The sequence below is a fragment of the Canis lupus genome, chromosome 19, assembly GCF_048164855.1.
Source record: "Canis lupus baileyi chromosome 19, mCanLup2.hap1, whole genome shotgun sequence".
In the NCBI taxonomy this organism is placed as follows: Eukaryota; Metazoa; Chordata; class Mammalia; order Carnivora; family Canidae; genus Canis; species Canis lupus.
This window is the reverse complement of record NC_132856.1, coordinates 35,259,055-35,282,658: the sequence shown is the minus strand read 5'-3', so window position 1 is coordinate 35,282,658 and position 23,604 is coordinate 35,259,055. Positions and strand designations below refer to the sequence as shown.

The 23,604-nt window shown below is 33.9% G+C and overlaps 1 protein-coding gene across 5 annotated transcripts in view; it reads right to left on the bottom strand.

Moving 5' to 3' along the window:
* The window catches only part of TASOR (transcription activation suppressor), a 48,437-nt gene that overhangs the window by 23,565 nt on the left and 1,268 nt on the right, over window positions 1–23,604 (bottom strand). For all 5 annotated transcript variants that reach the window (XM_072785785.1, XM_072785787.1, XM_072785784.1 and 2 more), the window contains exons 2-11: window positions 16,200–16,345; window positions 14,224–14,316; window positions 13,499–13,571; window positions 12,960–13,051; window positions 12,320–12,481; window positions 9,766–9,890; window positions 7,639–7,670; window positions 6,788–6,893; window positions 5,881–5,984; window positions 5,698–5,801 (exon numbers count right to left, since the gene is read on the bottom strand). In XM_072785785.1, the coding sequence (XP_072641886.1) occupies window positions 5,698–5,801; window positions 5,881–5,984; window positions 6,788–6,893; window positions 7,639–7,670; window positions 9,766–9,890; window positions 12,320–12,481; window positions 12,960–13,051; window positions 13,499–13,571; window positions 14,224–14,316; window positions 16,200–16,345 (1,037 nt within the window). The remainder of the gene's footprint in view (window positions 1–5,697; window positions 5,802–5,880; window positions 5,985–6,787; window positions 6,894–7,638; window positions 7,671–9,765; window positions 9,891–12,319; window positions 12,482–12,959; window positions 13,052–13,498; window positions 13,572–14,223; window positions 14,317–16,199; window positions 16,346–23,604) is intronic.

Below are 23,604 nucleotides of genomic sequence, written 5' to 3'. Positions count from 1 at the left end.
AAGAAAAAAAAGAGTTGGTGGGGTTTTTTGTTTGTTTGTTTTTAAAAGTAGGCTCCATGCTGGCAAGGCTTCAACTCATGACTATGAGATCAAAACCTGAGCTGAGATCAGAGTCAGATCTTAGCCGAATGAGCCACACAGGGCCACTGGAGTTGGTATTCTTTTTTTTTTTTTTTTTTTAAATCTTTTTATTTATTTATGATAGTTACACAAAGAGAGAGAGAGACAGAGACACAGGCAGAGAGAGAAGCAGGCTCCATGCACCAGGAGCCCGATGTGGGATTCGATCCCGGGTCTCCAGGATCACACCCTGGGCCAAAGGCAGGCGCCAAACCGCTGCGCCACCCAGGGATCCCTGGAGTTGGTATTCTTAATCAGCAACACAAATACAGTTTAATACCGGAAAAAGATAAAATATAATTCATTTTATAAGCCTGTAAGATAAATTCTATATATGATGGTTCATTTTACATGTCAACTTGACTGGGTCACAAGGTGTCCAGATACTTGGTCAAACCTTATTCTTGCTATTTCTGAGAGTATTTTTAGGTGAGTTGAACATATAAGCTCTCCCGAATCTCCAGCTTGCTGACTGTAAATCTTGGAACATTTTAGCCTCCATAATTGTGGGAGCCAATTTTTTATAATAAATCTCTTTCCATATGTACATCCTCTTAGTTCTGCTCCTTTGGAAAACCCTAATACACCAATACACCATGTTACCATCTTGATAAATGCCCCTTGCCCAAGCATTTAACAAAATTCAAAACCCATCATGGTTAAAAAAAAATAATGAAGGAAATTTTTAAACTGGTAAAGATATCTGTGAAAAACCTACTGCAAACTTCCTACTTAATGATTAATGTTAGATATGTTCTTTTTAAAATCAAAAAGACAAGAATGCCTACCACTACCACCTTTATTAAACATTGTACTAGGGACGCCTGGGTGGCTCAGCCATTGAGTGTCTGCCTTCAGCTCAGGCCATGATCCCAGTGTCCTGGGACAGAGTCCCACATTGGGCTCCCTGCATGGAGCCTGCTTCTCCCTCTGCCTGTGCCTTGTGCCTGTCTCTTTCTCTCTCTCTGCGTCTCTTCATGAATAAATAAAATTTAAAAAAAAAACAAAACAACAAAAAAAACATTGTACTACAGATCCTAGATTACACAGTAATACAAGAAAGAGAAATAAAAAGCTTAAGGACTAGAGGGAGGAGGAGGAAAACAAAACAATGTTGCTCCCAGATAATAAAGCCTATATAGCAATCCCAAAGAATGTACAAAAAAGAATTACTTAAATTTCATACACTGATCTAACATAAAATCAACATAAATACCAATTACATTTTTATATACCTAACAAATAGAAAAAGAACCCAAATGGAAAATACTGTTTATAACAGCATCAAAAATAGTAAGATGCCTGGGGATAAACTGAATAAAAAATAACCAAGATGTGTATCCAGAAAACTATAAAACTCTATTAAAAGAATACCCTAAAGGAGTAAAGAGCTATCTTGTTCATGGATAAGACAGTACACAAAAGATATCAATTCTCTTAAACTCGATCTATAGACCTAACAAAATTCCAATTAAAAAAATCCCAATAGGGTTTTTTGGGGGCAAGGTGAGAAGGCAGGGAGGGGGAACTTAAAAGCGGATTCTAATTTTTTTTAAAAAGTAAAGCTGAAACTTAAGTTCTTGAAAAAAGCTACGTCTCAAATAGCTAAACACTCCTAAACCAAACAGGATGAAAAAAGTGGGGCAGTTGGCCCTACCTCCAATCAAGGCTTCTTAGTGGAGAAAGGAGGGACTATTCAATAAATGATTCAGGAACAACTTGTTACTCACATTGGGGAAAAATGAAGTTGGGTTCCTATACTGTCAAACAAAACAAAAACAAAAACAAAAACAAACCTAAAACTATTTATTTAAGGACTTAAGTGCCTTAGGCCAAATCATAACACATTCAGAAGAAAACACAGGGCAATACCTGTAAGATCTAGGGGTAAGGAAAGATTTCTTAAAGAGGCCACAAAGTGCTTCACATTCAGGGAGATAAAGTTAATTACATTAAGAACATCTGTTCTTCAAAAAAAACACCATGAGTAAAATAAAAAAGGCAAGCACAGATTATGAAAAAAAATTCTAGCACACATACCTCACTGTTAGTACCCAAAATATATGTATCAAATTCCTCAAATTATTAAGAAAACACAAGCCACTCAAAGGAAAAATAGGCAAGTGAACACTAAGAAATTTATAAAAGGATGATCAACTCATCATATTTTAGGAAAATACAGGCTAAAATCCCAGTACAATATATTTTACAACTACCAGATTGGTAAGATTCTGCCACAATCTGTACCAGCGACTGTGTGAATTGATGAGAACTTGCTGGTAGCAGGGGATATATATTGGTACCAACACTTAAAACAATTATCACATTATCTTGTAAAGCCAGTCATGTGTATATGTTATGATTCAATAATTTTACTTATAAATAAATCCAATATACTAGATATATACCCAAGAGAAAAACTTGTACATATACACCAGGAGATATACAGAATGTTCACATTAGAAACAACATTCAAATTTAGCGACATCCATCATTTTCCTTAAGTTAGTTCTTTTTTTTATATTTAGTTCTAAGAATTATTAACTTATGCCTTACCACAAGAGAGCTCAATATAATCATATTCACATAATAAATCTCCCTGTGAGAAAATAAAATTTCCCTAGATTTCTCAGTGCTCCTCCACCAAAACTAGCCTGCTGATACACAGAAAAGTAAATACAAAGAGAGAATAATCGCTTTCATTTCCTCTAGAAATATTTTACTCTTCATATACTTTAAGAATTAGATCTGTAGGGGGTCCCTGGGTGGCGCAGCGGTTTGGCGTCTGCCTTTGGCCCAGGGCGTGATCCTGGAGACCTGGGATCGAATCCCGCATCGGGCTCCCGGTGCATGGAGCCTGCTTCTCCCTCTGCCTATGTCTCTACCTCTCTCTCTCTCTCTGTGTGACTATCATAAATAAATAAAAATTAAAAAAAAAAGAATTAGATCTGTAGCCAATTATCTAAATAACTGCTCTGATCGAAAAGGATAATTAAATTTCCCTTATCTCCCTGAGAATGCCAAGTGGGTACACAAGAGGGTCAAGAGGTTACAGCACAATTAAATCCTATATTAAGCCCCAAGGTGCCAGAAGACGTAGGTATGTATATTTCAAGGATGAATGAGTCCCAGAAACTTGGAGATGTTCTTAGGTCCCAGAGGGCTAAACAGCTCCTGAAAAGATTTATTTACTACAGGGTTGTAATTAATATGTAATACTCTTTACATTTTCAAAGAGAACTTTCCAGGAGGGGAAGGAGATAGTGGCCTTCTTCCTTTAATAAGCCAAGAGAAATCATTTTACCTCATCTGTTGCCTGTTTGATTGGTTTCCTTGGGTTGCCCTAAGGCTAAAGACTGGGGCAAAGGAAGGCTAATATAATTATTACTGTGATGTATTCATTAAATCTATCTCTGATCCATAACATTTTGTGTGCATATTCAAGACAGAATTATTGAGAACCCAACAGTCCTCAACGCATCTCCCATCATTAGACTATAAAGAAAGTAGCTATAGTTAGAATAATTCCCAATGAGGTTTGCAGGAAAAGGGATAGCTACACAAAATATCTAGGGTCCATTACATTTAGGTAATGTATCCTTGTGGAATGCTCATGTCCTCTAAGATATAAAATCTTACTTCTGGGAAAACCCAGTCCTCCAAGAACCTAAAATAATAAGGAAAGAAAGAAAGAAAATACTAGTAACTTCCTATCCTGATTCTTACTACTAGAAATGGAACAGATGTTATAATCTTCTGATAAACTCCTCATTGCCAAGACTCAATATTCATTCTCTGAAATGCAAGAACCGAACAGATTTGGATAAACCAGTATCATTATATCATTATATCATTATATCATTATATCATTATATCCAAACCTACTATCCAAAACTTGCACTTTCTGAACTCTGGAATTATTTTTTTTTAAAAGGTTTATTTATTTATTTAATTGTGATAGACAGAGAGAGAGGCAGAGACACAGGAGGAGGGAGAAGCAGGCTCCATGCCCGGAGCCTGACGTGGGACTCGATTCCGAGACCAGGATCGCGCCCTAGGCCAAAGGCAGGCGCTAAACCACTGAGCCACCCAGGGATCCCCCGAACTCTGGAATTAAACAGATTTTGATCATGAGGAATAGTTTTATTTTAGAAGAAAAAAGATATGTAAATATAAAAGTATATCCATATGTAGTGAATGTGTATGTGTGTATATGCATGTGTGTGTTCTAAAATGCCTAACCCCAAGATTTCTAGCTGGTTAATTAACAAGTTATTGTTAGACGTCCACCAATTCCTAAGTGTATAAACTCTGCCTCTAAGTTTTGTATACAATTTGACTCTCCTACCTATAAACAATGGATTAGGTAAGCAAATATATGTGTATACAATGAAATTCTACAAAGCCATTAAAAATGCAGTTGCAAATTCTGAAAATCATTAACAGTAACCTCCATTTGACTACAATTTGAAATTGAGGCTCAACAAAGTAGGAGTAAAAGGAAGTCAACTACTGAAAAACTTGTATCACATAGCATATCTGTGCAAAAACTTCCCCTCTACTGAAACATTCCATCAACATTTAAACATGAGTTCATCTATCTCAGGTTAACAGAAACCTTGAAATAGCTCTTCTCTCTCCTGTCCCCTTCAGTTAAACTATACATAACAGCATATATTCATTTTCTGTTCATTCCTGAATCCATCACAGCTGATGCCTGACCTATCCCTCTATTCAAATTCAGTAAAATCAGTATCTATTAAATTGGATACTATCTAGTAAGTATCTCTTAAATCAATCTCTATCATTACTCTTAACCTTTCTTCTCCAAGCCACTATCACCCAGTAATGTAATGCTAGTTTCCTGCCTCCCCTCCCCTCAATTCATTACCTAATGAGTAACCAAATAAACTTCCACAGCACAGATCTGATCATGTTGTGTACATAATCAAAACCTCATGCTACTCCCTTTAAAACCCAATTACTCTTAAGATTACATCCAAACTTCCAAACATTTTAATACCACCTACATGACCCTGCAGGACACAGTCCTCTACACATTTTCCTAGTCTCATGTCCTACCACTTTCCCCCAACTACTCTAGTGTTCCTTTATTTCTTTTCAACCTCACCAAGCACCCTGTTCTTTCTGAATCTTCAAATATGACACAGAGTCAACTGAAACACACCACATCTATCTGAGGAATTCCATTTATCACTCTGTATAATCCAAAAGAATAGTCTCCTTATCTCATTCTTTACTGAAGTATACACTCAGCATAAGAAAATAGTATTCAATAAATATATGTTGTCACATCACAAAATACAATAAAGATTGTATTCATGGGGAAGACTGGCTTACAGAAGGTCTACTGTCATGGCTAAAATAAAAAGACTATCAAAAAAAAAAAAAAAAAAGACTATCAAAGGCCATAGTAAAACTGTTCGCTAAATAGCAACAAAGAGACATTATGGTACTTTCAGAGGCAAAAATGAAATAAATTTAAATAATCTGGTCACTTATTCAAATGCTTATTTCTAAGGGAGAATGAGGAACATTTAAAAATCTTTCACTCACAAGTTTTTCCTTCTCTAGTTTTTGTAGTAAACTCTCCATGTTACTTCCAATTCTTGTTTTTTCTACAACTTCATAAAGGCTGCAATACATTCCATTCTTCAAAACTGACATAAGAAAAAATACACAGTAAATATTCAAATCAAATCTGCTTTTTATATATCTTAATAAAATTAAATTACTTACCTTCACTTGGACCTAAGTATGTTTCCTTATAAAATAGTGCTGGAGGGATTTTCTGTTTCAGATGATCAATACTCATAACTGTTTCAACATCTAACTTTTCAGGACTGAAAGAAAATTGAAAAAGCATGTTTCCCTTACCTGTATGTTTAACTCTACAAATGTTATTTCCTCCCCTCCCCCACTCATATGAGGATCTTGGTGGAAAGCAGAAGAACATATTTATTAATATTATAGGTGATTCTAAAGAGGATTTGCTATGGAAGTCCAGATATATTCACAGAAGTATATAAAAGGCTGCCAGTATCACCAACCTTCAACTTTAAGCCAGAAGCTAACCTTATATACCACTTTTACTAAAACAGAAAGGATAAAAGGCTGTCTTTTTATTAAAGATAATTCAAGTATGAACTGTTAAAGTAATCTTCAAACATTTATGAAGGCCCATGATATTTACTGGGGTGATAGCAAATGATCATTCTAGACCTTTCTATCCTAATATATGCTGCACAGGACTGAAAACAGTCTATAAATTTTAACTCACCACATCAAAACTGTTTCCAACACAGAACTGATAACTTTTAAGTCTATCATGTGCTAAATGAAAAAAATATATATATTTAATTAGCATAAAACTTTGAAAAAATCACTGTTAAAATTTAAAGTCACACAGAGAAAGTTTTATGCCATAAATGTGTATGACTATTTATTTAGCCCACTCTCAAGCTAAGACAGAAAGGTAGAGGGCTCATTTTGCCAACTAACTCTCCCAAGTTATCAATTTTTTAAAAACAAGTTGACATTTATATTCTTTCAAACTAAAGTAAAATTTAAGAATAAAAAAACAAAAGAAGAAACTGAATAATTAGCAACCACTAATTGCTATTTTCTTGTAATATAACATACTTACAGCTTGATAGGCAAAAAAGCACGAGTGGCTGACCTCAGAGAAATATAACACAAAAGCTTTCCTTTATTTAAAAGCTGTCCTTTCCACAAGGTGTAGTTAAATTTATCTAAATAAAAAGAATAATGACACAATTCAGCCACTGGCAGCCCAGGAGCAAATACTTGTTTGCTAGATAGAAATAAGGGAAACACACCTAGAAACAATGTTTAAGTAGAGGAACAGCAACAACAACAGAAAACAAAATAAACCCCATGACATTTCTATTTACAAGAGAATAGAAATATTAGGATTTTTCTTTCAGTATTTTTTCCTTCACATGGTTATTTCAGGTCCAAAAAATAACAAATATGTCTAAATGTCTTCATATCTGAAAGTTTAAGATCAAAGACAATATATTTAGTGCCCTCATTTCCCCCAAAGACAACTGTATTAAATCCAGTTAACTACATGAATTCCTACAGCATCTCATACCCTCTACTTACTCTCTTTTCATTGTGGAGAAACTGAATGACAGAAAATGTCAGTATTGTTTTTAATCTTCTCTAGGTCTTCTAAATCCTAAACCTCTGATAAACATAGATTTTAAAAAGCTGAGTTGCGAAGCTTGTTTATTTTTTTACCTTTGTCAAAGTGTTAAAATCCTTTGGACTATTCATAGTATTAGTAGCTTCTCAAACGAGACCTTATGCTTGAACAACCAAATGTTGATGCTACATCATAACATGGCCTCAGCCCTTTTTCAGACTTTGCAAATTTTTGTTCATTATAAATAAAAAGAACACTTATTTCTTATTCTATGTACTTATTTTTTCAATTTAAAAAATTGAAGGAAAGAAATAAAAGAATCTTACCTGTGTTTCTATCTGCATTGAAACTGTTAGATCTGTAAATAAATTTTTTTAAAAAATTACTGATTGGTAACAACAAGAAGGTTAACACTCAGGACCTTGACTAAGTGCTACTTTTAGTAGTGTAACGTATAGGAAAATTAAGTCCTTCATCCAAGTATGAAGAACATATTAACTACTTATTGCAACATTTAATAGATCTAAGTCCACATGAAGAAAACAGTTACCTACTTGGATCAAATTACTGTATCTGTCCAAATTTATGGGAGCTATTTTTCTCAAAAATAGTCATCAGGAGAGAATAGAGTCCATTAAAGTCTCTGAATTATTTTAATGATGAGATTTGAAGAAATAGCCTCCATATATATTTAAACTGATTTATTAAATATTAAATGTTTGGGCAGCCCTGGTGGCTCAGCGGTTTAGCACCGCCTTCAGCCCAGGGCGAAATCCTGGAGACCCGGGATCGAGTCCCACGTCGGGCTCCCTGCGTGGATCCTGCTTCTCCCTCTGCCTGTGTCTCTGCCTCTCTCTCTCTCTCTCTCAGGAATAAATAAATAAAATATTTTTAAAAAATTAAATGTTTAATGTTAAATTAATTACAAGTTAAACCTATTCAATAAATATTTGCCACGCTCCTATTATTTACCAGGCACAGTTCTAGGTAATAGATTACCAGGATGAAAAATGCCCCTACCTTCACACAGTTAACAATTTCATGAAGACAGACAACAATCAAAAATTAAGTATATAGTTTACCAGACAATGATGGTTTTAAGTGCTATGGAGAAAAAAAGCAACTAAAGGTATGGGGTTAAAAATAAGAATCATGGAAGACCTCAATGATAAGGAGAGATCTGATAAAAGTGTTAAGTGTAAATGATGCCGCTAATTGGCAAGAGAACAGCAAATGCAGAGGCCTTGTGGCAGAAGCATTCATGGCAGCATTCAATGTACAGCAAGAATGTTTAATCAATGCTCGTTTTAAATGATATAGAGATCAAAAGATGGAATCAAAGAAGAGGCAAAGAAAATTAGCAGATAGTTACTATTCCTAGAAGTATGGCCTCATAATTAAGTGCTGGGTGTCTTTTAAAGATTACTGTTGAAAGGCACTATTGTAAATACATCATGGAAATCATAAATACAGAGCCACAAGAAAAATGAAAATCACAAGTGTCTAGATGTCATATGAATTGCTACTTATGGCTATGGATGGATGGTTACCAGGGCTATTTGCTGACATGAAAAAAAAAAAGTGCTGGATCTCAACTTAAATGAAGACAAGATAATGTGATCTGGAAAACCAATGAAAAGACTGACCTCAAAAATACATGTATTTCAAAAAAATATATATATATATGTATTTCATGAAATGTGGCTTTTTAAAACAGTATTTCTAAGTAAGTATCAACTTCACCAACATTTTTCTGAAATCACCACATGGGAAAAAAATAAGGGAAACTGCTTTATATTTGGTCACTTTACATTAGAGCTTGTAAGAAATCATCAGTGATTCTCAATTCATTAAAAATTAGAATCAGGGATCCCTGGGTGGCACAGCGGTTTGGCACCTGCCTTTGGCCCAGGGCGCGATCCCGGAGACCCGGGATCGAATCCCACATCGGGCTCCCGGTGCATGGAGCCTGCTTCTCCCTCTGCCTGTGTCTCTGCCTCTCTCTCTCTCTCTGTGTGACTATCATAAATAAATAAAAAAAAATAAAAAAAAAAATTAGAATCACATACAAGCTTTAAAAATTATCAATGCCTAGCCTCCTTAATAAACATTTGATTTAATCGTTTGAGATGGGACTCGAGCATCTTTTGTAGAAGCTCGCCATTTCTAGGAGAGCTAATACATAAAACTTCACTTTTAAAAACTGCATTTTACTCAACTATACAAATCTTTAATATCAAGAAAAAAGGTTAACTGGTCAAGTTTAAGTAAATTGTAGTTTGTATCTCCACATAAATTATGTTCTCCACACTGACCTTTAAAAAGTCATCATGAACACTCATGCATCTAATTAATTGCAAGGTAAGAAAAAAATGGGAAGAAAATACAGTGTGCAGCAGGGCAGGACATGTAAAATAATATTCTGGATGATGTCTAAAACTCATGAGTCTTACCTTGATGAAGGCACAAACTTTGGAGTTTGTATATCATCTTTGTATGTAAATGATACAACTGCATATGGACACACGTGTCTTGGTCTTCGCCTGAGTTCATCAAAGCTATACTCATAAAAATAATACTAAAAATAAGAGAGTGCAAAATTAACTTCTGTAAGAAGACAAAATGTACACAGTGGAATCTTTATCTGCCTGATTTCTGAGAAATGTAACACTATTTAAAAGTACCTCTAAAGAAACTATCTTTAAGCACTGTTTGCCAATATATTTAAAATAATTTGCACTTTATATTTTGATATAATATATTCTGCTTTTGTTTGTATGTACGTACCTATCTATCTTAGATGCACTAAAAGCTTAATTCTGAAGAGCTGACCGCTGGGAATGTGCAACAAATTTCCTCATAAAAATGTTACAACTGGGGGCACCTGGGTGACTCACTGGTTGAGCATCTGCCTTTGGCTCAGGTTGTGATCCCGGAGTCCTGGGATCGAGTCCCGCATCAGGCTTGCTGCAGGGAGCCTGTTTTTCCCTCTGCCTATGTCTCTGCCTCTCTCTCTCATGAATAAATAAATAAAATCTTAAAAAAATAAGTACAAATGAACATTTGTAACCTCCCAAGTCAGCCCAGAAATGTCATTTTGATACAAAAAAGTAAAATGCTAAACAACCTCAACCAAAATCTAGCATTTTGTTATTTCAAAATAAAAACATAGTATCAGTTCCAACTACAGACCAAGCAGCAAAGAGGAGGTGGAAGAGATTATGAATGCAGGTGACAAAGGTAGTTCATTCTCTTCTTACGACCCATCTGCCTCTCCCCTTCACCTATTCACAACATTAGGGTTTTGTGACTTGCGGACTAGTGATTTTCATTAAAAAGAATGCCCTAGTTTATGAACAAAGCCTTGTCCGTCAAAGTCCATTTCCTTGGGAAACTAACAATTGCAGTAATGTTGCTGCTTTAAAAATGCCTGGAAATTTTTTGGAAACATCAAGCCAGTTTACAAGTTCTGCTAGAAAAAAACATACTACTTAAAAAAAAGAAAGAAAAGAAAAAGAAAAACCTACTGCTACCTTCTGAAACTACTGTCCAGAAGATAATCAAATGAGCCATCCCAGAAGACTTTAGTGAATATAATTTTTTGCTAAAAGCCTCCCTGAGTATTAAGAGTCAACTATACTACAATTAAAAAAAAGGTTTCGGGCAGCCCGGGTGGCTCAGCGGTTTAGCACCGCCTTCAGCCCAGGACCTGATCCTGGAGACCTGGGATCGAGTCCCGTGTCGGGCTCCCTGCATGGAGCCTGCTTCTCCCTCTGCCTATGTCTCTCATGAATAAATAAATAAAATATTTAAAAAAAAAAAAAGGTTTCACTTACAACTGTTTTTTAAAAAAAGGAGCAAGAATAAATTTTATTTTAAATAAATATAGATTAAAGAAAAAATAAAAAAAAAACATTTCCAGGGGGGTTAACATACCACTTTCTTCCCAACCAATCCATCTATACACACTTTTTAGAAGTGTTAAAAAAAAAAAAAAGTCGATACTTCATACACTTTATACAGTAGCCCCCCATCCCCATATATGCAGTTTCACTTTCTAGTTTCAGCTTCTGTGGGTAACCATAGTCCAGAAGCAGAGGTTTCTCCTTCTGACAAATGGTCAGAAGGTCAAGAGTAGCCTAATACTATACCATACGGCCTATGTCATTCATTTTACTTCATCCCATCACACAGGCATTTTATAATCTCACATCACCACAAAGGTAAATAGCACAATGAGATTCTGAGAGACCACAATAATTTGTATTATAGTATAATTGTTCTCTCTTAATGTTACTGTGATTAATCTCTTACTGTTCCTAATTTGTAAATTAAACTTTATCATAGGTATGCAGGCATAGGAAAAACATTATACATACAGAGTTCAGTACTATCTGTGGTTTCAGGCACCCACTGGGAGCCTTGGAACATATCCCTGAGGATAAGGGGGGACTGTTGTCAAAGATCATATAAAAACAATGACTAAAATTAGACAAATACACACTTCACTGTATATCAACTGTATCTGAATAAAGCTTAAAATTTAACTCTAAGTTTGCATCTTAGAAAAATGTTAATAAAAATAAAAAATATCTATCAAATCAATAGTATAGTATTACATGAATTAAGGTAATTCAAGGGGCTTCAACTTTACCTTGAAAGATGAGTAGTATTTTATTAGGCAGGAGATCTTTCTAGACCAGGATTTAGGCCAAGAGAAGCCACAGCTTCAAAATGAAATGAGGCATGTTGAGGGCAGCAATCATACAAAATACCAGGTTGGAAGAAAGAACTAGACTACGGAATCTCAATATTATTACTCTTAAGTCTGGGGAGCCACGATATGTGAAAATACTAAACAAACAGGAGCGAGAGACACTTAAGTCTGGTGGTAGTATAAGGAAACCAGAGGTTGACTGGTGTGGTGGCAAAAGGTACATAAAGAGATACATTTTACAGTATTTGGTGACAAAGAGATATGAAGTCATAATGAATCCAGGCACCTACCTGAGTAAGTTCATAGGCTCTGTAAGCCAAAAGTGATGTAATTCTATTGGCATTCTTTGACACATGACATTCATGCTTTGGTGTTGGGTCCAAAGCACTTTTATTTAATATAGATTCCAAACTTTTTACACCCATGGGGTCGTATATACTCTTTATTTTACCCTAAAATAGACAAAACCTTTTAAGTCCACCTAAACTTAATTAACAACTACACAACATTATAAAATACTGCTGTGAATATAGATCACCTATGACAACAGCTCTTTTCTTTAAGAGCTGGTAACATTCAACACCTTTTACCAATGTTGGAGCAGTAAAAATAAATAATAAAAATCAACCATGGGGAAAGAAAGTGCTGTAGTGCTGTTCAAATATGCTTAATAACAAGGAAATAAAAATTGCATTTACAATACTGTTCATTAGCCTAAATGATATTACCAACATATTACCCTCTTCATTCTTCTCTTTGGAAAGGAAGCCAAATAGATCAAAGATAGCAAACCACTCTTGGAAATATCTCTATATACTAAACTAAGCAAGGACTGATTTTAATTTAATTGAACTCTTAAAAAGATAGGACCAACTAAAATCAAAATCAAATGTTGTCCTTGATATATGAAAATGTAAATGTTAAAATTACCTTCATTATTTTAAAAATAACAACATCGCCCACTGCCCCAGCTTCCAAAGGATTAGCTTGTAATAAATCAGCATACCTAGAAAGATAGATACCTAGTGAAGAGGAAAAATTAAAGAATCTGAATAAGAGCACAAATACAAAAAAGAAAATCCAAACATTTAACCTAATGATAAGAGATAAAAGGTATGACACCTTTTTTCAAAAAAATGTAATGATAGTGAAGATTAGCTGATATTTAACCAAAGCAAAACATCAAAAAAACAAAAACAAAAACAAAAAAAAAACCCAGAAACATCAAACGAACCAAATTTCTCAAAATCACCAGGACTGACTTTAAAAAAAATCTCTGATCAATTTGAAGTATGCAAAATCAGAAACAAAGGGCAAAACTGATTTTACATCGCAGAACCTGAAACTATCCTCCTTTTCTGGAAACAGGACAAAGTGTATATGAATTTAATTTTAAGTAATGCAGTAAAATTAAGTAATATATGTTTAAATGGCAACTTAATAGTAGATAAATGAAAAAAAAAAATTACCCATGGAAGGACTGCCAAGAATTGTTATTTTGGACTGGCCAACCTGTAATCCTTTTTCACATATGCTTTGAACCTAAATAAACAAAACACTTCATCTCACAATCATAATAGATAAAAAAGTGAACAGATAATTTGCAAACTTGCACTAAATAAAAGCCAAGCTTCTGAACTATGTAAGTTCTGCATTACAGAAATTTTATATATATATATAACAGTTTATAACTAAATATCAATGTGAAACTGGCTTATGCTTCCAATGTAACCAGAGCTGGAATCCATTTTTGTTTATACTAGGTGTGACAGTCAGAATTCATGCCACTCACATATATAAACACCCCTTTTTAGATAGCATTAGACTGGCAAAATATTTAAATAAAAAGTAACTCCAACTAAACATCTTTAATTGAAGGAGAAAAAAAAAAGTTCCCATCACATATTAACAATACAGACGATAAAATTAATAAAAGAAAAATTATTCATGATCAAGCACATCCTAGGAAAAGAATATAGGTTTGGTCAGAGAAAAACTAAGCATATTTGAAAAGCAAATTACTTGACAATGAAATATCTTGCCCTACTAAATCATCTCTTTCGTTTATATATATATCATTTATACTAATTTATAAAATAGTTTATGATTATTAAGTGTATTATTACATTGCAAAATTAGTAACTTACAATGGAAACATCTTCAAATGATTTTTTTATAAAATGAATTCACCCACCTGGTATCGATCAACCATAAGAAATGCATAGGATTCTGAAAGTTCTTTATCTAAACGACCATCAAACTTCAGTTCTCTTCGCTTTTCTGTGAACTAAATGAAACTAAATCTGTAACAACTCCTTAAGTATGTTATGTCTTTCAAGCTAAGAGCTTCAGTAATTTTACTTCTAAGAAATCTCAAATGTAACCAAAGCACAAATTATCTTTTCTCTCCCTGTAATTTCTGTGCTTCAATTTTTTTCTCCATTATAACTAGCTCTGTACCTCATAATAATCGGATAAAATCAGATAAGCATTTAGTGCTTATCAATTTTAACTAAATTTCTACGAAGATTTTACCATATTCCAACTCTCCCACAGATTTTTTTAAGATTTTTTTTTTTTTTTTTAATTCATGAGAGACACACAGAGAGAGAGGCAGAGACACAGGCAGAGGGAGAAGCAGGCTCCACTGCAGGGAGCCTGACGTGGGACTCGAACCTGGGTCTCCAGGATCACACCCCGGGCCAAAGGCGGCGCTAAACCACTGAGCCACCGGAGCTGCCCCTCTCCCACAGATTTTTAAGTTCATATTTTAGTTACCTTTGGATCTCTCACTTTACTTGACATGATGCACTGCATACAGTAGGTGGTTTAATAAATCTCTGCTGAATGAGTATAAACTCCACTTCTGGACTATAAACTCAATTAGGACAAGGAAAAATGTTTCGTTTCTTTATAACTATATTCTCAATGCCAACTACATAAGATGTGCTCCATACATATTGCCAGGATAAAACTACTTTGTCTAAGTATAAATGAACTGCATGTCGCCTAAAACTGTTGACTTTCACTTTTAGATACAAGCAAATAGATATATATTCAAAATATGGAGCTCACATCTAGTAGATTTATATGCAGTATTCAGACCATTACTGATGTTCAGTAATATAATTAATGAATCATTACACTAAATTTTCATATGAACTTAATAAATAACCCCTATCGGGATCCCTGGATGGCGCAGCGGTTTGGCGCCTGCCTTTGGCCCAGGGCGCGATCCTGGAGACCCGGGATCGAATCCCACATCGGGCTCCCGGTGCATGGAGCCTGCTTCTCCCTCTGCCTTTGTTTCTGGCTCTCTCTGTCTCTCAGTCTTTCATGAATAAATAAATAAATAAAATCTTTAAAAATAAATAAATAAATAAATAAATAACCCCTATCATACCATGAAATCACATCAAACTATCAAGGTTTTAAACTTCTCAGGGAGCCAGAAAGTTAACCACCAACTTTTTTTTTTTTTTTTACCACCAACTTATTAAAAATACAAACTTAATAGTATTTCATGTGCATTAGAAAGCAATAAACAACCAAAAAAAAAAAAAAAAAAGAAAGCAATAAACACATAAAATATTTCTAAACATCTCATTTATATTACCTCAGAATTATATATTCTGGCTTTTCCTAAAAATATTCTAATTTTTACATGAAACTTAAATTTACTATCTTATACACTTCGTTTCCACTTTTTCTTTTCTGTTCCTATTTTTTCATTAAGAATTTCTACTAGTGATATTAAGATAATTCAGCCACTAGGCAGTAAATGAGGGGAAAAATTAAAAATATCCTAAAAAAAAGTACGTATTTGATTTCATTATCTTCCAGTTTAGATGTAATATAGATTATAGATTTCATTTAATTAATACATACTTAAAAGAGCAAAGGGCCTTGTAAATTTATAATTAAGCCGTTATACAATAAGCTATTTCTATGCTTAAGATTTTATATAACTGAACATTAGTTTATCACAACAGATAAACAGTGCTTTATCAATAATATTTAGAAGAAAAAAGATGTCATTTAAAATTTTTTTCCTTACCATAATTTGGTTTTCCTAAAAATTGGTGTGTTTAAAGAAAAGGAACATAAAACAACTTCCAGGCTATTAATTGCTTCTGAAGAATCTTACAATAAGCAAAATATAAAACCTACCTCCTTTTCCAAAAGTTCATTATGTATCAAGCAAGCACGTTTGTAGTTAAAATTTGTTACTGAGGTTGGTTCAAGGTAAGATGAATGGAGAATATTTAGAACATCTTCAAATTCTCGAGAGCCTGGAGTTAATGGCTGAAAAAGTGCTAAAACAAAAAAGACATTAATTTTAAGATTATTCCATCTTAAATGCAGTCTCTTAAATTTTGTGGGTTTAATGTAACTTCTAATGAATTTGGAAAAAAAGGCATCAAGGCTATCTTTTTTAAATGATATGCCAAAGAGACACTTATCAAGTCAATGAAGAAAAATTACAATCAGTTGCCTACATTGACCAGTTCCTTCAGCAATGAGCATCTGGCATTACACATGCAGACAAGAGGTAAAAATTTTGCAAACCTTAAGAATGCTACATTAGGCAACCTAAATTGCTTAAAGACACTCATAAGAAAAAAACTTGTGCATATCCTCAACTTCTATTTTGTTACACTGAAATAGTATGTCTAGGGCCATTTACTTCAGCAAACTAAAAACTTACAGCATAAATGAATGCCTAAAAACATTTAAGACACTTAGATATCTATAAAATTATTCTATTTGGTTTTTAGTACTAAAGTTAGGATAAAATATGCTACATCCATTGGCTTCTTGTACACCAACATAAAGTAGTAGAACATTTATTATGAAACCTTAGTGAAATGGAAAGATGTAGAGCTTTGGAGTCAAGCCTGAACACAAATATCAAATCTAGCATTCACTAACTTTGTGGGAGAGTCTGAGTAAATCAATTAACCAAAAACAAGCTCAGTTCTCTCATCCGTAAAAAAGAACTCTAGCTATCCTAATAACCACTAAATTCTACATGCCACACAAGACAACACATGGAAAAAGCTCTAAGCATAACATCTGGCATAAAGACAATAAAAGTGTTTATTCTCCCCTCCTACAACTATTTCATACCCACATTTAATTTTTAAAATACTTAAAAGTCAAATATCCTATTTATTCTTGGATCAGTGGATTTCTGGCCTAATAATTTCAAATTTCCACTTTATGCATGAAATAGTTTAACTTACTAATAAATTTCAAAAGTTGACACATATGTTCTCCAAGCCACAAAAGGAACCACTTATATCTCACTGTATATAGAAGTATCCATAGAACTTATATTATCTTAACTTCTTTTGAGATACTATTTCTAAAGAGTCAATAAATGTCAAATTACCTTTAGGCTACTACTAAAAACAATGTCCTACTTGTACACATTCTTAAAAATACTAGACAGAGACTAATAAACTGTTTATTGTACTTTCTATACATAGTATTAGGCTTTAAAGGATGTGATGTCAAATGACATATCCACTCATCTACCAAACTATGTATGTATTATAAAAGTGTCTGTAAAAAACTAACATTCAGTAACAAAATGTGCATAAATGGTTCCTATTACTTTGGGATCCCACACTGAAATAAACCCAACATAATTATGATGCAAAAAAGATACTAAATAGGGGTAGCAGGAAAAAAATTCAAAAAGAACATACTATTAAAAACAAAAGGTGGGATCCCTGGGTGGCGCAGCAGTTTGGCGCCTGCCTTTGGCCCAGGGCGCGATCCTGGAGACCCGGGATCGAGTCCCACGTCCGGCTCCCGGTGCATGGAGCCTGCTTCTCCCTCTGCCTGTGTCTCTGCCTCTCTCTGTGTGTGACTATCATAAATAAATAAAAATTAAAAAAAAAAAAAGGTGTCCTGTAATCAAATTTGTAGCATGTACTTGATAATTTATTGACTTTTAAGGTCCATATGAGCAAGACCTATATCTGCTTTGTTCTTTACTCTATCTTTATCATATGCCAATCGCTGGAACTATGAACACTGGGCCTAAGTAAACTGAATAAGTTGGTAAGGAAAACAAGAATAAGCTTTGTAAAAGATTTTTAAAACTGAATACAAATATATCCTACAACTACCGAAGTATCATGGCTGTCATCTTAAATTCTCAAATTCAACAATTCAGTAATATGTAAAACAAAATGAAAGCTCCAGAGGAGGAAATACATCCTTATTCAAATGTTTTACAGAATATGGTTGGGAAAAACATCTTTGTGACTGTTCCCAACTAAATTGGGAAAAACTTGGCAAGGAAAACAGCATGTGAAATAGTCTTTATAGACTTTCACATAAAAAACGGGTGAAGTATGATTTTTAAAATTGCATTTTATGCAGACTGATTTTTGTTTCTAACAAAGTGTCTTCAGACATCTAAAATGCTCCCCCTGAAAGTACCATATGGCTTTAAACTTCTATGAAATTTTACACGCCTACATAAATTATTTTCCTTACCTAAGCTGTCCCAATACTACTTTCACCACTGACCCAATAAGTGAAAAATTAAATCATATAAATTTATGTAGAAATTAACATTCCAATTCTCTGAGAAGTACTTAACAGTTGTTTCATTCCAAAGTATGTCCTACAATCATGTCAAATGTACTTAAGTAGACTGCCGAGGAAAAATAATTATGTATGAAAATATACAAAAAGATGCCTGTGTCCTAGGTATATTTCAAATGACTCCATTGGCTTTACTACTTAGGCCAGTAGAACTTTTTTCCCTTCCCAGTTATCATTTCCACAAAAATAACTATTTTTAAGGATTTCAAATCAATGTGCTGGTAATAATTAGAAATTTAACGAATTTATGTTCTGAATGTACATTCCCTAGTGGCCTATTTTGTACTTCATAATCCTCTTATACTGCACATCCTTTGGTCACTTCTCTTAAAGAAAACACATATGTATCATAATCTTATTATGGGCCATTATTTGAGGCAATAATAATCAACTCTGATTATCCAAATGGGGAACAGAACATTTTACATGGTAATTATTTAACTTAAGAAAGTCATATCAAATACATTGTTCTCTGGATTCTGACAATTACTGAGTCTAACCATTAGTGGGTCACTATCACTATTCAGATACTATACTAAGTGCTTTGCATGCATTATCTCATTTAGTCATTAAAACCAGCTCATGAAATTTGATTATATTCATTTTACAAATGAACCTAACAGCTATAGCAGTCCGAGGTTACAGTTAATGAATAAATAGGACAGGTAAGATTCAAATTCAGGCCACTTAGCTCCAAATTTTGTATCCTGAACTCTTAAGATTTATGTGTGTATACACAAGAGCTGAAACTAATCATTACAGAGCTGGAAAAAAACGGTTTTCTCATTTTAGGCCAAGAAATCATATATAACACTAGACACAGGAAGTTAGGTGTAAAAGGAAATGAACTTGATGTCCAGTATTATGCTCTACCTTCTTATTGTCTCTTCTGTCAAATCTTATTTTTTTCTCATTTTAATGCATTTAACAGGGCCAAAAGCCATCACACTCTTTTGGTTCATAAAGGTTAAATAGTTACTCCACACATTGAGAAACATAATTTTTCTTTACAGGACTTCCATCAAATACATGTTAAACACAGGACTAATGAGTTGACTTTCATAATTCACAAGATCTCCTTATTGACAAAATTGATTATAGAGGTTTTATGGGACTGAGCGCAGATTTAGAAAGACAATAAGACACTAATTCAGACAAGGAAAATTAGAACTGGATTTCAGATCTCCTGATTCTATACTATCCATACTATCATTAATCATTTTTCCTTATAACTGGTAGCTTACAAAATATTTGTTATAATTTAAGTAGTTGGAATAGATATAAAATATAGGTCACAAAACAGCTTGGTTCCTTACTCAAAGGAACATTTTTTTCAATTACTTTTACCAATTTATTTAGTTCAATACCATGTATTGTGTATATGTAAAACAAAAAAATCATGTAAACATATATACAAAACAAGCTAACTTTTTATATATGTTTTTAAAGATTTTATTTTTATTTACTCATGAGAGACATGGAGGGAGGCAAAGACATAGGAAGAGGGAGAAGCAGGCTTCCTCAGGGAAGCCTGATACAGGACTCAATCCCAGGACCCTGGGATCATGATCTGAGCCAAAGACAGACGCTCAACCACTGAGCCACCCAGGTGCCCCACAAACTAACTTCTTAAATAAAAACCACTGTTACCAAAACATACAAAAAAGACAATGTGAAATACACATTCCAATTTAAAGTAACTAATTCATGGAAGAAAAGGAAATAGCCAGGAGTGGGATGTGGATCATGTAGGTTCTACAATTCTCTGAATTCATTTCTCTGAGGTCTACTGGTGCTGATTAAAATACAACAAATACCCATGTTCCTTCCAATATTTACTTAAAAGATTTTAAAAATAATTTCTCTTCAGTCTAATAAAATTGCTACAGACATAATACTTACAGAATGGAGTTTCATCTCTAAATCAAGATTGAACATAGGAGGGCACTTGGGTGGCTCAGGAGGTTAAGCGTCTGCCTTTGGCTCAAGTCATGATTCCAGGTTCCTGGGATCAAACCTGGCATAGGGTCCCCTGCACAGCAGGGAGTCTGCTTCTCCTTCTCCCTCTCCCTCTGCTCCTCCCCCTCCCACTGTTGCACTCTCTCATTCTCTAATAAATAAAATCTTTAAATAAAAAGATTGAACATAGTACAAATAAGAATATGATGACTATGCTGGCAGAGATCTAGAGAGACAAATACAAATATAAAACTATTGACTTTTTCTGGCCTGAGGAATAAATCAAAGAAAACTGTACTTCTATTACTTAGAATTTATACACACCTACCAAATGTTTTATATGGATGACCGGATTCTGCCTGTACTTGCCTGCTTACTTCTATACAGAGAAATCTATGGTACTTAGAACCCAATCATTCATGTACAACTACGGAAACACCATACAAATATCCTTAAAGGAGACTTTGCCCCAAAGTCTTCAAAAGCTGCAAATTTTGTGGGGAAAAGATGGGTGTTGGAGAGAATTAGCCATTTATCCTGCTAGACTAGACCAGTATGGATGCAGGTACATGAGCAGTTAGTCTTGTGCCCTACAGAAAACATTAACCAATAAACATTTTCCAGAAACTGAATCATCACTATTTCCCCCAAGAACTTTGGAAGGAAAAATTATATCAAATTACCAATTTTAATTTACTTTTAAATGACTTATAGTATTAGAGTTAAAAAAAAAAAAAGAAAGAATGAAACCTCTACTGACAAAATGCAATTATACAATTTGGTTAAATGTTAGAACAGTGCCTGTTTACACTATAGAAAATAGCCCAGCTGATAAACAACACAACACACATCAAAGAGTAAATTTTACTCTTCCAGTCGATAGTTATGTCACTTAATCTGTCACTGATGAAATGTGTTAATTTCATAATAAACACACTTTCTGAATCTCAAAATACCCCAGAGATGAAGACATACTAAATATTTCTAAATTTAACAGAGGTTAAAAAAATTTTAATAAGTCAGATCAAAAGCTAACAAAGACATTTATATTATAAAAAAAGAAGTCTTGCTACAGTTTTAGTGTTAACTACTAGACACCTAAGTTCAAAATCCAATTCTACCTTTTTCTAGCTATATGACCTTGAGCCAGGTTTTTAACTTCTCAATACTTCGGTTTCCTCATCTGTAAAATGGGAATACCTACTACAGAGTTGTTGAGATTTAGTTAGTATGTGTAAATTGCTTTAAACAATGCTTACAACTTACTAAGCACTACAAAGTGTTTGCCAATGTTATTAATTAGAACGGCAGTATTCTGGGTGTTATGTTATCGTCAAGACCAAGAAAACTTTGAGTCAGCAAGTTGTACTCACATAGTATTTAAGATACCCAAAATAATCAAGTCATAATGTTAAGTTTCACTGGAAAAGCACAGTCACAAGCCAAGTTCTGCCATATTAAAATATGAATGCAAAAGAATCTCTGATACTGAAAGGTTCAGAGGTATTTCTGAAAATGATCTAACATTTGCGCTAAAAGATTCAAATGACCACTACTGATATCCAGCCAAATCCGGTGCATAAAGTGATACCTTTCAAGAGGTGATTTGGGGATGAAGTGTGAAACTAGCAGCGCCTGCTATAGTATTTCTAATAAAGCTTTTTTTTTTTTTTTTAAATAATGCAATTTCAATTTTCCTATTAAACTCTATCGGCAAGCACTAACTTCTTCCAGCTCAAACAGGACAAAGTCTGTGGTGGTAAAATAGCTGCTTATTTAAAGTTTTAAAAGCTCTATTTAAATCGTTACTGCATTACTTGAACAGCTGCCGCGTAGTGCATAAATTATTTATTTTCACTCAACAGGAGAAAAGTCCGGTGTGTTTATTTTCCTTACCTATAACCTCCCTGACAAGACAAAGGTTGAGAACCCTTTGCCTCTAGTAAGTGAAAATAGAAAACATAAATCTTCCCCAAGGAGCATCAGACTCAGGGGAGAAAGCTAGGTTTTATATTTCCTAATTCCTCAATTATATCCACTTTTAGCATTCAAATAAAGCCTATTTTACAGCAACCTCTGGATTTACCTAATTAAAAAAAAGAACATGTAAATACAGTGCACTTCAACATTTCCTGGTGACTTCCCTCATCTCAAACCAAACCATGAGGATTTCTACAACAATATTCTGGTCCTATCAAAAATTTAAAGATGGTAAATCTATGGTTTAGAATTATCATAAACCATATACTTGGGCACTTAAAAGATAAAAGAAAAAAAAAAAACGGGACTTCAAAATTATCAAGCTTGGAACAAAAAAGCTTCAATCTCCTACCTCCTCAGAGCCCACCCGAATGTACTTTAAACTTATTCTCTGCCAGTTGATAATTTAGGATGAGCATCTAACTTTCCTCATATAGAGGATACCATATATCTTAACTAAACCAAAGAATTGACTTTTACAAGTATCCTCTTGAACTCTACATCAATTCCCTTAAAAGATATTTCTAGAAACATTCCTCATGCTAGTGGACAAAGGTAACTTCATTTTTGTCAACATGGTTTCTCATACCAAGGATTTCCTTGGCTTCGTCATTGAAATAGAAATTAACAGTTTGACTTTATTTGTATATTACTGATAAAAGGCTCTAACAACTTCAGTTGTACAAATGGAGATGGTTAAGCACATGGAAAAAGGAAGCTCAGGCTTCATTCAAGATTCTAAGTCTTTACTATTATTTAAATTACAAATTAAAAAGTTTTCTGCAAATAAGAATTCCCATAATTTTCCAAAGTAAGTCATGAAAAACTGAACCACGCAGTACAACAGAGACTTTAAATTGACTAAATCCAGAACATCCCAAATCACTGGATAGTCAAAAATAGTACAATAGAAAACGATAATAGTAATTTCGATCTCCATTAGAAATGTGTCATAATATAGCATTAAGTTTTAAAAAGGTAAAAGTAGTTCATATAACTGTTCCTATGTTGG